At 36.1% G+C, this 14,745-nt stretch overlaps 1 protein-coding gene across 2 annotated transcripts in view; it reads left to right on the top strand.

The window, feature by feature from the left end:
* The first annotated feature begins 892 nt into the window (after nt 1-892).
* The window catches only part of BABAM2 (BRISC and BRCA1 A complex member 2), a 156,833-nt gene continuing 142,980 nt past the window's right edge, over nt 893-14,745 (top strand). Inside the window, exon 1 of one of the 2 annotated variants that reach the window (XM_031059243.1) lies at nt 893-1,052. In XM_031059243.1, coding sequence (XP_030915103.1) covers nt 925-1,052 — 128 coding nt within the window. In that variant the 5' untranslated portion in view covers nt 893-924. The remainder of the gene's footprint in view (nt 1,053-14,745) is intronic. The other variant, XM_031059247.1, reaches the window with a different exon arrangement.

The following is a 14,745-nucleotide window of genomic DNA, read 5'->3' as shown; positions in this document are numbered from 1 at the left end:
CAGCATTTTGATAGATTGGTTACCCTTCTTTTCTCCCACTTCTCTTACCACAGTCTGTTGTTGTCCACATACTGTGGTCTTTTCATGCTGCAATGACGTAAAATGTGCGTATGCTCAGTTTCTGCTTTTCACCTAGAAAGCAACAGGTTCCCAAAGTGCGCTAAATTAATGGCCTAATTGATTTAGCATAAGGTCATGCAATTGTAAGCACTTCTGAACAAGCTGTGCTTAAAATGTGTTAACATCAGCTTCCTGATCTGTTACATGAAGGAAGATTAAGATGCCTTTCAAAGAGTGTGGTGATACCACTGAAAGAGAAGTAGTGTTAGCTTTTAAAAGGCATCATGAAGTCCTGTAAATTGCCACCTAATGAAGTGGTATAAAAGTAATACTGCTTATTCGTGAGCACACTAGCGCTCTTGGAAATTGCAGGTGAGAATACCGAGAGGTATCAAACCCCCCTGGGCCCATTGCAGTTAATGTAAGTTCCACTGATTTCAGGAGAAGTGGAACAAGTGTGACTTGTCAATTACAGACTGGGGATGCCCATAAGAAGGACTAGGCTGGGAAGTGTCAGAGTGGCCCTCAATTTTATTTCTCATTCTCAGAGGGATAGGGCCTTAATTAAAGGCACCTAGGACATAATTCTGGCTTTATGTTGATACTGAATAAACAGGCTTCATTGAATGTTGCAGAAGTGGGAGGAAAAAACCCACTTGTGTTCTTTTTTTCTCTGTAAACCTGTGCACAGTTCTGTTACTCTACACTCCTGATCTTTTGCATGCTTAGCTTTTGCATGCTTAGCTTTTTTTCTGTTGATGTCTGCAAAGTACATGTGAATCTACATCAAATAAGTAGATAATTTTTAAAATTTTATTTTCTCCCTTTGCAGCTCAAGAGAAGAGGAAGGAGGAACATAATAAAATGTCACCTGAAGTGGCCTTGAACAGAATTTCTCCAGCACTTTCGCCCTTCATTTCCAGTGTGGTCAGGAATGGAAAAGTAGGACTAGATGCTACGAATTGTTTACGGATTACAGACTTGAAGTCTGGGTGAGTTCTCATCCAAAAAGAACACCCAACCCCTGACAGCTGTCTTTTCAGAGCTGAGTTTTATTAGGTGCATGTGTTTAAGCATTTTGAACACAGCTGGAGCTGACATACTAGCTACATTATTTCTTGTCTTACTACCATTTTGTCATTTGGGAGACTAAATTTGTCATATTTTTGGCAATAATAATCTTGTTAAGACACTTGCATTGCTGCCACTTGATAGTGCTGGTTTTCAGCAGTGAGATAGTTACAAACAGTTTTTGCTGTTGATCGCTTGCTACTCAATCTTCTCTGTATACCAAAAATTGAAAGACAAATTTGTGTGACCTTACCTGTAGTCACGAATATGCCAAACCAGAAGAAAGAGTAACTTCTGCTTTATGTGGCCTCCCTCAAGTTCAGTACATCAAGTGGCTGTAGGGCCAAGTGTTTGAAATAAGCTAAGCTTCTCCTTTTATTTTTAATTCTGGAAGCGTTCAGATTCGGTTTCAGGTAGTAATAGAATTTTGGGATTTGCATATACAAACAGACTTTGGTGTATAACCTCTGTGAATAATGCATGAGGAGAGTGAAATGTTTAGATGACACATGTCAGAAATTGCTTTATTCTTATAGAGTTGGGCATCTAACAGCATCTTTTTGATACAGGTTTTTTTTTTTTTGGCTGCAGGAGCTCAGAGGTTTTGGTTTAGATATACAAATCATCTTGTTTGTACAAACTACTGCTTTGTATATCATTTTGAATGATAGCATAATAAAAATAACAAACGGTGTTCATAACCACCACAAATCACCGTTGTTTAAATGCTGTTCTGCTGAAGACTTTGTTTAATGTGCTTCTGAAGGCTGTTTTACTATGGTTTCATGAAAAGCTTCGGAGGTGCTTTTCTGCTTGTAACAATGCCCTTTCAGGAAGGAGGTTTGCATTCTGGGGTTAGTTTGAAAGGAACCATTCCCTCCCTGTGAGGTGCTGGGACAGAGTACAGATTTACACGGAGGTCTAAGAAGCCATGACTTTGTTATTAGTGTTGACTGGTTTGACATTTAGGCTTGCAAATTACATAAGACAGGCTGAGCAGTTCTGCATCTGCTGCTGTCATTTCATGCTAGATCTTGCTTTCCCTTGAACTAGTCTTCTAGGAAAGCTGTGATGGGGGCTCTTATATTTTTCCAGTTTAAGTCTAAGAGAAAGGAATACAAAGAAAAGTAGAGAGAAAACACAACTGTTTGTTGGGAGGTACCTAAGGGGTTTGCTCTCTACCCACTGAATGCTTATGCTGCCTGTTTAAAGTAAGAGACTAAAATAATAAAAGGTGGTATTTTCTAGCTGACTCTTTTCACAGATATTTTTGATAGGTGTCTAAAGTTTTTGGCCACTGATCTTGCCAAGAAGATCTCGTATTTGCTTTGTTAAAACCTGAATGTTTTCCAGGAGTTTATTCTTTAAAAAACTAAAAGCTGTCAGCAGCTGCACCTGTCACTCAAACCCAGCGGTTCAAATTGTATAATAACTCTGTTAATGTGGAGTTTACACACAAGTACAGCACCTGACAGAGGTTGTCTCATAGCTTGTTTAAAGATACTGGCCCACCTAAATGCACATGTTAGAAATAATTTTTTCCTTGTTCTGGAACATAAACCTCATTCTTTATTTTGAGTCTTTGTTTTAGCTTGAGATTGTTAGGAGATGGAGTCAGGATAATCAAGATTCTTCATTTATTTCAGAATTATTTTGAAGATTTTCTTTCTTTGGTACAACTAGTTTCTTAAAACCATTGCTGTAGACAGAATTAATTAACAATTGCTGGAAATGTCTTTGAAATGTAAATTTCATGCATGTGTTTTTAGGAAAGAATTTTGTTTGTTACAAATAAATTGTTAGTTATTTGTAACAGAAAATTTTGAATTCATGTCAGTATGGAAATACAAAATTCTCATGATTTAGTGCTTTATGCTGTCGCTGAACTGGTGAATGGTGCAGAATTACCTACCATACTATGGATGAATCACAGTATTACAGAGATGTCTCTTCCATAACTCAGGATCTAGTTCAGTAGTCTTTAGCCTTGATACAGGAGTTCTTTGACACTCCACAGACTGTTTCTCAGAGTGCTGTGTCAGCTGATAAATAGCAAAATCCCTAACCCACAGCCTTATTAGTAGGTCTAAATTTATTGCTTCATACTGACTGTAGAGGAAAACTTTGTAGGGCTTTGAGAGTTCAAAAATGAATTGAAGGCCATTGGCCTACTCTCTTCCCCTGTCCTCACATCACGAGATGATGCAAATGCCTGTATACTTTCACTTTCATTACACTTTTTAAAAGGAAACAAAATAATGCAGCCAAAATAATCAGAAGAGGCAAATGTAGGTGGTATCAACATGAAGAAAGAGAACTGTGGGACCATTGAAGTTGGACATAAATGGTAAAAAAATGAAAACTATTTTTAGAGAAATGGGGATGAAGTTCAGGATATCAATTACAAAACTCCTTTCCGTTTCAATGGGTTGAAATCAGGCTTTAAACTTAGAAAGTGGAACCAGGCAGGTTTAGATTAAATGTGCTATATTAAATGTTTGAAGTTAGATAAAGAGCAGTTCTTGTTCACAAGTGAGTATGACCACTTGGGAGTACTGTCAGTTCAGAAACTTTGCTTTTGAGTAGTGATTGTACATTTATTCACACGTGACAGGGGTTGTACACACACTAGTCTAGGCCTAGCTAGTTAAAACCCTAGCCTAACTTGAATATATTACAGAACATGCAAATATTTTCTGCTTTACCTGGTGTGTTATGTGATTTATAAGATTTTTAATAATAAATACAATTTTACTGTAACATTTAAAATCTTATAATATTTAAGGTAATCACCTCAATAGCTATTAATTTTGACAACAGAAGCATCTCTAAGCTTCTGGGGAGGAGCTATATGGTTGCTCCACTGTCCCATACCATACTGTTACTCTTAGAGAAAATTAGGAGTTACTGTTGTTACTCCCCTTCCCTAATGAACCAGTGCTTTACAATGTATAACAAAATAAAATGTTCAAACTGAAGATCCATCCATTCTCATTTCTTAGGTTTTAGAAACAGGAGCTGTGGTTAACAAGGAATGATGGTAACATACTGAATAAAGTAGTACTTCTAAGGCTTGCCCAGTCAGAGCCTTGGTTTTGACATTCTCAGAAGTGGAAAGTATTTCCTTTCTGTTTCACCAGTAGAAGATCAAGTACCAGATTTTGGCCTGTCACATCAGTTGATTTTGATTTGTAAATCAAGCATATTAAGCCTTTAATTATTTGAAAAGTCAGTCCATATGTCAGATAGTCTTAGTAAGGAACTTGTTTTGCACTTTTTCTGACTTATTGCTGAGATTGACAACTTTTGTTGTGTTTTATAAACTGTATTAAAGAGCTGATGTTAGATGTATGAAGTATGATGATATGTTAATTTGCTTTGCTTTCAAGTGTGGGAGGGAAATATGTCATAGTAAGGAAATCCTATTGTTTTGCAGTCTTTGAGTATGTAAATGTTTTATAATAATATGTTGCAGTTTCATAATGTCTGTGTGTTTTACAAACTTATTAGAGAGTACCAGTCTCATAAGACACATATATTTACATCTATGATTAGGATATTCAGAACCAAGTACTATTTATAGAATTTATTTGGCCCCTGCTGATGCAGACCCCTGAATGGAGCTCAGTGAAATGGCATGACAGAAAAGAAAGAGGCTCTGCAACGGAAATACTAATAAAAGGGTAGGTGGCCAAGTTTTCTTATAAATAGGGCCCCACAGTGAACAAAAGTAGAACTGGGGTGTAAGGTCATGTCTGAAATATAGCACCTTAAGCAGCATTGATTCTGGTGATAAGAAAATCCTGGCAGGCGTCTGTGTTGCATTAATAAAAGACATTCTTCAAGATGACAGAGGGGATGAAAGCATATTTAACTCTTGCATAGGATATTACTTTGTTCTAGACCCAAAGAAAATACTGCCGCCACTTGAGTCAATGCCATTTATTGTATCATTCAGTTAATCTCCACTAGTGTCTCTTTGAAATACTGACCCATCTTAATTAGATATTAAAATCTACTCATAACCAACTGAATTGTGGCTGTGGCATTTTTCTTAGCATTTACACATATAATCATGGGAAAGATGTTGAATAGGGAAAAGTGATTATTATGTAGATTTAGAAATAGAGGATATTTTCCTATGTGAAGGGTGTTTAATTGTTGTATAATGTAGAATCCAGTTATTTAAGAGACTGCTGCTTTTCCTATGGTGCTTTACAAGAGTGAAAGACATAGTTGTGGTGGTCATTGCCTTTGAGAACTCTTTTTTTCCCCTACAGCTGTTCATCAGGGCCCATGCTTGAGCTTCAAATTATGCTGCAAGCCTATTCTTCTTACTCAACAAACTTGATTTTGTTTTTTTAAATTACTTTGATGTGTTCCACCAGGCAAAATTTCAAAATGAATACAGTGATTTAAAGCTGCATATATTAAGATTCTATTTTTTTAGATATCCACTCATAACAAAATTTTAAATTTCATACTTTCATGGTTATATTTATTCCATATTTATGAGAAGATTAACTGTGGAATTTTTATGTAAGTGGTTTGTAGTAAACCATGTTAGTATTTTGTTCTTTTCACTTGTCTTACTATTGATTTCTGCTTCTCTGCTTGATATTGAGCTGTGTGTGCAAGTTGTTATGTTCTTGAAAGAAACCTAGATGAAGAGTGGTCAAAAGAATGTAATTCTTTCTGGAGTAAATTTCAGCATAAAATTTATTATCAAGCTGCAATAAGATATTTATAACTTTATTGCCCTGCTTCCTAGGAAGCAGCAATGATTTACTTTTTTTCTGTTATCAAGTAGACTGCAATATGCTTTGGTATTTCCCTTTCTTTTCAGCATTTCCCCTTTTAAAGTAAATATGCATTTTTATGTGCATATTTTGTGAAATAATGTTGATTTTAGCTGTGAAATACTTTAGAGTACTGTAGCAGTTATTTAAAGCTTTGCCTTGGTCTTTTGCATTTGATTGTTTTTAATTTAAAATGAAAGATTCTACTTTAGTGAGGAAGGTTCATATCCTTCATTCACATTGGTGTCTGTAGGTAATTTTTAAACATGTTTATGTATGAAGTTTAATGATTCTGATTTTTCTGAACACAAGTACTATGAAAACCTGCTTTAAAAAATAGCTATGTTTTGTGTAAAATGTGTACTTGAAAGGATGTGGCAGTTTCTAGGAGGGGTGGTTTTATGAGTCCTTTACTGCTGTATACAAAGTAAGTTGTTTTATTCCAGTTTCTGATGACAAATATGGTTCTTCACTGCAAAGACTCTTACTATTAGAAGTTTATCTCTCAAGTAAAATGTAAAAGGCTGAAGCTCTGATGGGACAGTTTCATAGAGTTGGTGCTGTGGAGCAACACTTGGAACAGCAGTTTTTCTGTGCTGGTTAAAAAAGAAAAGACTGTCTCCAAGGTTTCATTCTCCTGCATTTGTTTCTAAATGATGAAAAAACAAAGGCAAAATAAAATGTCTGTCTGGTAAAAGGTCAAAGTGTTGGGCATACGTTTGGCAATGGCTTTATAAATAATCTCCGCAATGTTTGGCATTCTTTTTACACCAGTTTTAAACTAGGTGCTTGAAGTTGTTCAGAATGAAAAAGTTTGTGTTTGTCAGTTTCAAGTGCTATGAGGAAAGAAAGGATTTCAAAAAGTAAAGGTAGCACTAGATAATTGCAGTAACTTGGGCTCTCATTTAAAAGCCTACATACATTTTTCTGAGATTTTTTCAGTGTAAATACTGCACAATATGTCTTTGCTGGTATTTTTAGATGGGGACAGTGAGTAACTTCCTCTTATTTGGCCTTGAAGAAGGTAAATGCGGTGTTTATCACTATTTTCATTTAATAAAAATGAGAAGAAACTATTTGATACAACTGTTTGTTTTCTGTGTAAAGAGATCATCACATGATGTAGTACCAATAGTGTGCCAAATGCTGTTGGAAAGATGTACCTTAACAAGGTGTTTAAATGTGGCTTTGCTCTCTGTATGTTGGGAATTCATTCAATGTTTCTTGAAAATGGGGCTTGTGTTAGTGTAGGCCCATGCCCAGGTCTTTCTGTTGTAACAGATGTCTCTTATATCCTTGCATTGTGCATCACTACAGGAGAAAAAATTCCTAAGACTTTATTTTTTGTTATAAAGACAGCTAAAATCTAATAATTGGTATCCAGTCCAATTTCTTCACTTCCAAATCCTTGCATTTGTTTTATGTGAACTGAACAGATCTCCAGCATGCCATATGTCTTGGATGCATATTGCATTTCACCAGAAGCTGAGAACAGCTCACTTTTTTTTTCTCTTCTGATTAGTAGAGAAGAATACTTTTCTGGATAGGTGGTCAGTACATTCCTCCAGTCTTACATATGCAGTTATTTCTTGTATGCCTTATTCTCTCATATGCATGCATGTATACATGGCATAGCATTAAAAAGCTAATGTATACTTGGGATGAATATGAAGGACAATATTAAGAATTTTTGCTTTAGCCTTCTTGTTGCAAACATTTTCTGATGAGATTAGGGGCTTTAAACACATAGGAGGTGATCAGAGGCTTTATCCTGAGACAGCAGTATGCAACAGTGTTGAAGATCAATCTCTAGCAGTGTGCGAAATAAGAATGAATCATGAAATGTAATAATTATTTTTAATCTGTTTCTTGATATACAATCTTAGGCATTTACCTGGCCTTTCACTGCCCAGTGTAGACATTCTTTGAAGCAGCTATTCTCTAACTGAAAATGAACATTTCAAAAGAATACTTAGAGCTGTATTTGTAAACTAACAGAGTTCAGTTTGCTCTGTTTGATGTCTTTATTGAAGATACTCAGTTCAGTCTGTGAGGTACGCCTCCTAACTAATCCGTAAAAAAGTAAAAGTCAATAAAAGGGAACATGCTTATTTTGTCTTTCCTGAGAGAAGGGAATTTGTGTCTGAGGCAAACCACTCCACAGTGTAGGCCATAGGTTCTTTTCTCTGTAATCTGTGGTATATGACTGAAAGAATAAAATTAGATCGCTAGGACTGAATATTTTTATTATTGTACAGTTAAAGAATCGAAATGATAAAACTGAGTTAATTAGGAGAAAATGCAGAATTTCATTATGGGAAAGACAAAAAAAAAAAAAAAGCCAAATATAAAGCCCTCTAAACTTATATTGCCTAAAAAACCCAACCCCAGATTCCTGTGCATCACTGTACGAATCACTGAAATAATATCTCTAGACCAAAAATATGACATGGTAATGGCTGTTCTGTTTTGGATGGTCAGTTCTTTTTTCACTAGAAAAACCTGATTAGATTGGCCTTGTTTATAGTTAGGGCTACCAGTAACCTTTCAAAATGTCCCCCAGTTTAATTATTTTTTTCTCTCTCTTCTACTCCTTCCTCTGGAATGTTGGTTTCAGTCTCTTCAGTATAAGTTGGTAGGGTTTTCATGCATTTCAGCCATGGATTTTTTTTTTGGCGGTGGGGGGGGTGGTGGTCGTGAGTAATACATTGCTTCATGTTCTTTGTTAAGAATTCTTCTGTACTGAGAATTTTTTTTAACTAAGAGATGGTGGTTATCTGTCCTGTTTTCCAGGCTGCCCTAAGTGTTAGTCATAAGCCTTAACTTAAACCCTATGAGAGTGATATGGTTTCAGGCCAACTGCAAACAGGCAATGAAGACATTTAGAAGAAATAATTTCCTCAGAGATTTCTAGTGGTGTAGTGTCTTCCATGTACATGACTTCCATTGTTTTAGTTTTGAGCTGTTGCGCATAGGCAAAATTCAGTTTTATTAGATAGATGCAGAAAGAGGGAGAACTTAGAGATGTAGGAGAGGTGCTAGAAGTGGTATAAAGACAGATCAAGGCATCCCTGGTGGGCTGGGGACTCAGACTTACAAGAACTTAGGGTAGACTGGACCTTCTTTTCACTGGGATCTAAAGTGCTTATAAATAGTCTTGTCGTTGCTGGAGGTCCTACATGGTTTTCTGTGCCTGTGAGGCTGATAAGAGATAAGCCAAGCCTAGCTCCTGCTGTGATGCTGGAAGAAAACAGGAGCTGGACAGTGAGGGCAAGGACAAGCATTTGCAGGGAAGAAGAGGATTTTTTTGACTGTCATCAAGAGAAATGTTCATGGAACTCCGTTCTTTAGGTATAGTTAGATGGGACCATGGGGAGAGTGATGCTTAATCTTATGCTTTATGTTGTCATCTTGAAAATAGTATTAGCACTGCTGAGGTGGCGATGAACTGTGAGAATTAATGTGAGAATGAGAAGTTGGAGAAAGAAAAGCTTAGCTGCGGGGTTCTAGAGTGAGACTTCTAGAGAAAATGTAACATGCAGTGATGTGGGGCTTGCTTTCTGCAGGTGCAGTTCCACAGGGTGGTCTATTGTAATTTTACCTGTGGATTTCCTTTGCCTTTTGATCTTTTTAGTCTACTATATATCTTTATTGTTGTAATTGATCTACAATAATGCTAGAATAGGAGAACTATTGATATTTTTATTCAGGTGTTACCTTTTCATAGGCTTTGTGCTGTGTCTCTAGTCTTGTAATATTTTATATACGTATACTTAATCTGAAGTTGCCCTTTTGAATATGTGTGCGACTGCAAACTATGGATTTATGTTCTAAATGTGGTGATCCTTGCTTGACCTAACTTTCATATTCAAAGAACTGGATTCATTATTGTATTAACATAAATTTCTCCTGAGAGTCTATAAATTAGGAAATCAATTAATATAGGCATCTGTGACCAAAAAAAGTTCTAAAACTCTGCAATTAGAAGAAAACTTTGAAAGGGAAATGGAGAAGACATAGGATCACTGGATCCCACCTAATATCTATAGAATCATAGAACGGTTTGGGTTGGAAGGGACCTTGAAGATCCCTGTCCATCCCATTTATTGTTTATTGAGTTTGTTAAAGGGGGAAAATATCTAAACATGGGCTATGATTTTAGTTCTTGGGATTTTTTCCTGATACCAATTCATTGCATTTTCCAATAGAATGAAATAAATTACTTAGAAAATTAATAGGGAGTCTTTATGGCAACTACAGCCAATATTGTGAGCAATGCTATGTAGCTTATTAAAGCTGATGTTTATAATAGCTCAGCTTTTGTGATGTGCTGTATGAGTATGCTTTTTCTGTGAACACTGAAAGGATATGAAACTCCAGGTGGTTGACTGTAATTTCATGCTCGGTGAAGAATGGTTCTCTTTTAGAGTAAGCTAAAAGTAAAAATTTTCCCTGTCTAATTCTATTTTTCTTTCTCCAGAAATGGAGTTCAATTTAGTAGAAATAAAACATGTGACACGTTATTAGGTTGTAGCTCATTGCAAAATAATAGATAATTGAATGGCAGCTGTGAAAATCTGAAACATGGTTTGAATCTGTCAGGAGCGGAGGGAGATGAAGTAAATCCAAAGGATGCATCTGCCACTCCCTCATACTCTTCACTAAAAATTTGCTTATGAGTTCCAAGAATTTGGGGTACAGCTGGTCTTCCAGTATAATGAAAGAGTTCCATTTCCTTGTGTGAACATGTGACAGTTTATGATACTAATCAGTCACTAGTTTATTTACCTAAACATACTATACAAGAGTGTATGTTATTAGTGTTGTCCAGTCGCAATTGTCTTTATTTCTCTTCAATTTTTGATCATTCTCTCATTAAAATTTCCATTTTCTGTTTCTATTTCATTCTTTTGAGACGTGTGTGTGCCATGTGTAGTCTTTAAAAAGAATTACATGCAATTACCAGAGTATAAAAGATCTTGCTTACAAAGGAAATCAGTTTGATTATCAACGTTTCTAAAGCATGTTTGTAAAATATGTTTTGTTGAAAACTTTGTCAATGCTTAATTATTTTTCGTAATTAATATCATCATTAGCTCCCGGAGACCCAGTAGTAATGATCTCCCACCCTAAACTACAGAGATTTTATGAATGGAAAGTTCTGAGATAGTTTAAGAGCTTTTCTTTCAAGTGCTCTTGCAAGTACAGTAGACGTGGTACTCCACATTTCTTTTTTGTGATAGCACCTTCTAACCTGTCCTGCTATGGTGGCTGGAAAAGAGCTGTTCTAAACCCAGCTTTACTAGGCTAAATAAACAGGGAGTTTGGTACTAAAAAAATCCCAGAATCATGAGAAGTTTGTGTGTGTTTTAATTAATATAGAAGTTCTCTGAGAGGATTTCAAACATCTCCCTCCAGCAGAGGCAGCCATGTTTTGGTGACTGCAGAACTGCTGCCACAAGATTCAGGCAGCTCTGAAGGAGATTTGTAGTTCTAGAAGTCCCAGAGCTCTCCCCACCTGCAACATCTGCTTTAGCAAACCCTCACTCATATTAAGAAAATCTATATTTTCTGTTAATATACAAGTGCTGTATTTGTTTTACTAAGATAGGCATAAGAACCTTTTATATAATGTTTCTAGTGAAAGATGGCAGCTGAATTGATTTTAGTTATTTGAACTTACCTTTTAAAAATACAAATCTTCCTATAGGTGCAGAAGGGAAGTGAGGGGTTGTTTTTCTGGTATATATGTTCTGCCTCACATCCCACTGCTCTCTAAAAGTTCCAGTTAGTGCAATGAACTTGTACAAGAAAATGTAAATGTATGTAAAGGAAAATCAGCATTTGCTGTAGATGAAGGTTTTATTGAGGGTATCATTGGCATATCTGGAGACACTTTGGAATTTCCCAAATGATAACTGTGGCTTGAAATGCTGTTGCAATTACAGAATATCACCTATTCTATCAGGATTCAAAAACAACATCATAATCTTTATTGCAATGGCAGAAGTAGTCTTTGTCTATAGTTTAATTTTATACTAAGTTTGAAGAAACTGGATAGGGTACAAATGAGTTTTCTGAAAACAGTGGGTTTATCTACTGGGAAGTTTTTTGAATAATTAACAGTTGATTTTCAGATGTTAATATTTTAATTAAGAGATGCATTTAAGTAGTGATTTAATGTTACTGTGTTTTAATTTCCCAAAAGTAATGCTGTGAGTCTTTTAAGAGCAAGTCCCTCTCTCTCTAGCATGCCTAATGCATATGTCTATATATGAAGGGAAACTGAAGGTGGATGTTGGTTGACTAGCCCATCTCTCCCATTTCAAATTTTGCCTGGTTGACATAATTTTAGTTGGATCTGTTTGTGTTCAGGAGCAGCTGATTAATACTCTAAATACTGTGTAGGAGCCTGTAAAGCTTTGTGCAATGCTGCAGGGAGCTACCGCCTGATACAGGGTTTGGGCATCAGTGTCAATGCTCTAAGATGTGGTTTTCACCATTTTGCTGTTTCCTGATCTTGCAGAAAACCTGTCACCTGCTGGCCTTCCTTTTATTCACCTCCATCCTCCACACACTTTAATTATTCTTAATGCCTCTGTACATGGCATACCCATCTGTTGTGAGTTCTGCAATTAAGTCTTAATTAAATGGGATTGAATACTGTGTCTTCAAGGAACACTGGAGCAGATTTCCATCTACGAAAATTGGAGGAAATAAAAATCTGAAGGCATCGACAAAGGCTGTTCTACTAGATTTGAACAATGAGGTGCTTTTCTTAGCAAATGCCACGGAAGTGTTTTGGGTGGAATTTTGAGTTTGCTGCCTCTTATTGGTAACAAACAAACAACTTGTCTGCCTCTGAACTGCATTTGACTCTTGCTGGCAAAACATTCAGCCTCTGGAACTCTGATTGAACTGTGTTTCGTCATTCCTAAAATAATATTCATTCTTAGCCTCTTGTATTATGAAAGTAACTTGACCTCCTTTTCCCATAACAGTATCTTTATACAACACATGTAGGAGCAGTTGGAATCATATCGTAGGTATGGTGGGAGGGGTTGGGAATACAGTCAGTGGTCAGAACTGACTTTGTGGTGTTGCTTATTATTTGTGTGTGTGTGTTGGCTTTTAGCTGTATTCTCCACTGAGGTGTCTCTAACAAAATGTGAAGCCTTTGGCTTTTACACCAAGAGTTTGGTGAACAAAAACCAGTTGCCTGTTTACCAATGAAGTACTGATCTTGAAGAACAGCGAGTGTAGCAGCCTAAGCATCATGAGATTAAGGAAGCTTTTGCATCTCTGACTATTCAGGTTAGGCAGTGGCCATATTAAGTTCCTGAAATTATGGAGGCTAAAATTCTTAGTCTAGTTTGACTTTTCTATTGTACAGTAAAATTCACTGATGATTTGTCTTCTGATAGTAAAGGCAGTAAAGCTGTGTGATCTATGAAGGAAGAATGACTAAGTGCATTGCATACTTTTTAATCAGTAAAAAATATAGTCATCAGATAAATCTTACGTGACTATTTGGGCTTACACCTATACCACAAATTAAAAAAAGAAAAAATAAAAAGAAGATTACTCATTTTCCTGTAGAGCTATTGGACTTCTGTTGGCAGTTCTGAATGTTTCCTATCATTTTATATGGTTCTAAGCAGGAGATTTTAGGAGTGGCATAAAAAAACAAGCCTCTGACTGGAATTTTGGGATAGAAATTGGTGGTTTGGAGAGAGGTCTTGATAGGTTTGGGTTTTTGTGGGTTTTTTTTAAAGTCTTTGGATAGGATAACCATCCATCTCCTGACTTTCATAATTAAGGTGATAAATACTTGTGCTTTTGTTTTATTGCAATCCCTTCAGTTGTCACAGAACATAATTTTGGATAAGAACTTACCAGAGTCCAAATAATTTAAAACTGCTTCTCTAGGGAGTGCTTTCAAGTGATGGTTTTAGAAAACTAGTTGATGGGAAGATGGTTTTGAAATCTAGGGTTATCAAGAGTGGCTTCAATCGTGTAAAATATCAAAATGGGGGGGGGAGGAGTTTAGCTTAAACAAAACAGAAGTTGTGTCAATTCAACAAAATAGTCAATCACAAATATACTGTTATAAGAGGAAACCTTGCTGTTAAGCGGAACTGCGTTCTTAAAGGCTTTTAGGATACTCTGGTCCATTTAGCAGAAAAATACATTGAACTGTAGCTGTTGTTATAGACTGAGACCTTATTCCGAGCAGCAAAACAGTGATTTTCCTGGTTTGTATTGTTATTATTGTTGTTGTTTTGTTTGGATAATCTTTTTTATTTCCTTCTGTGACTGGTAAAGAATTCGGAACACTTATACCTAAGCCTCTGGTGCTGATGGTGACTTTGAATAAGAACGGGTTTAGTTTATGTGTTGTATCAACTGTGAAAGAAACCTTGTCCCCATAGTCATAGACAATCTGTAAGGTGCATCAAACACTCAATGAAGGAATGTTCTATTTGTCTCCTACTTGGAATAATTACTTCATTAGGATATAATGTATCTCAGTTTGAGTTTAATCTGCTGTATCTGCTCAAGGAATTTAGCTAAAATTTGCTGTGAAAGGGAACAAGCTGTATTCAGCTATAGTTGCTGCATACTCAGTTCCATCTACCAATTTCCATAAGTCTCAGGACAAACCTTTGAATAAGGCAATATGATTTTAGGCAATACACTTAATATTCCTTGGTTCCAGAAACTTTTCAAGTTGATGATTCCTTGATATTTTAGTAGGGAAACCATTGTGGGAGATCTTGTGATATAGCATTAATCATCTTATGAAGACTAAGAT

This window comes from Geospiza fortis, unplaced genomic scaffold, assembly GCF_000277835.1.
Source record: "Geospiza fortis unplaced genomic scaffold, GeoFor_1.0 scaffold41, whole genome shotgun sequence".
Lineage (NCBI taxonomy): Eukaryota > Metazoa > Chordata > Aves > Passeriformes > Thraupidae > Geospiza > Geospiza fortis.
The sequence above is the reverse complement of the archived record's forward strand: the minus strand, read 5'-3'. Positions and strand labels throughout refer to the sequence as shown.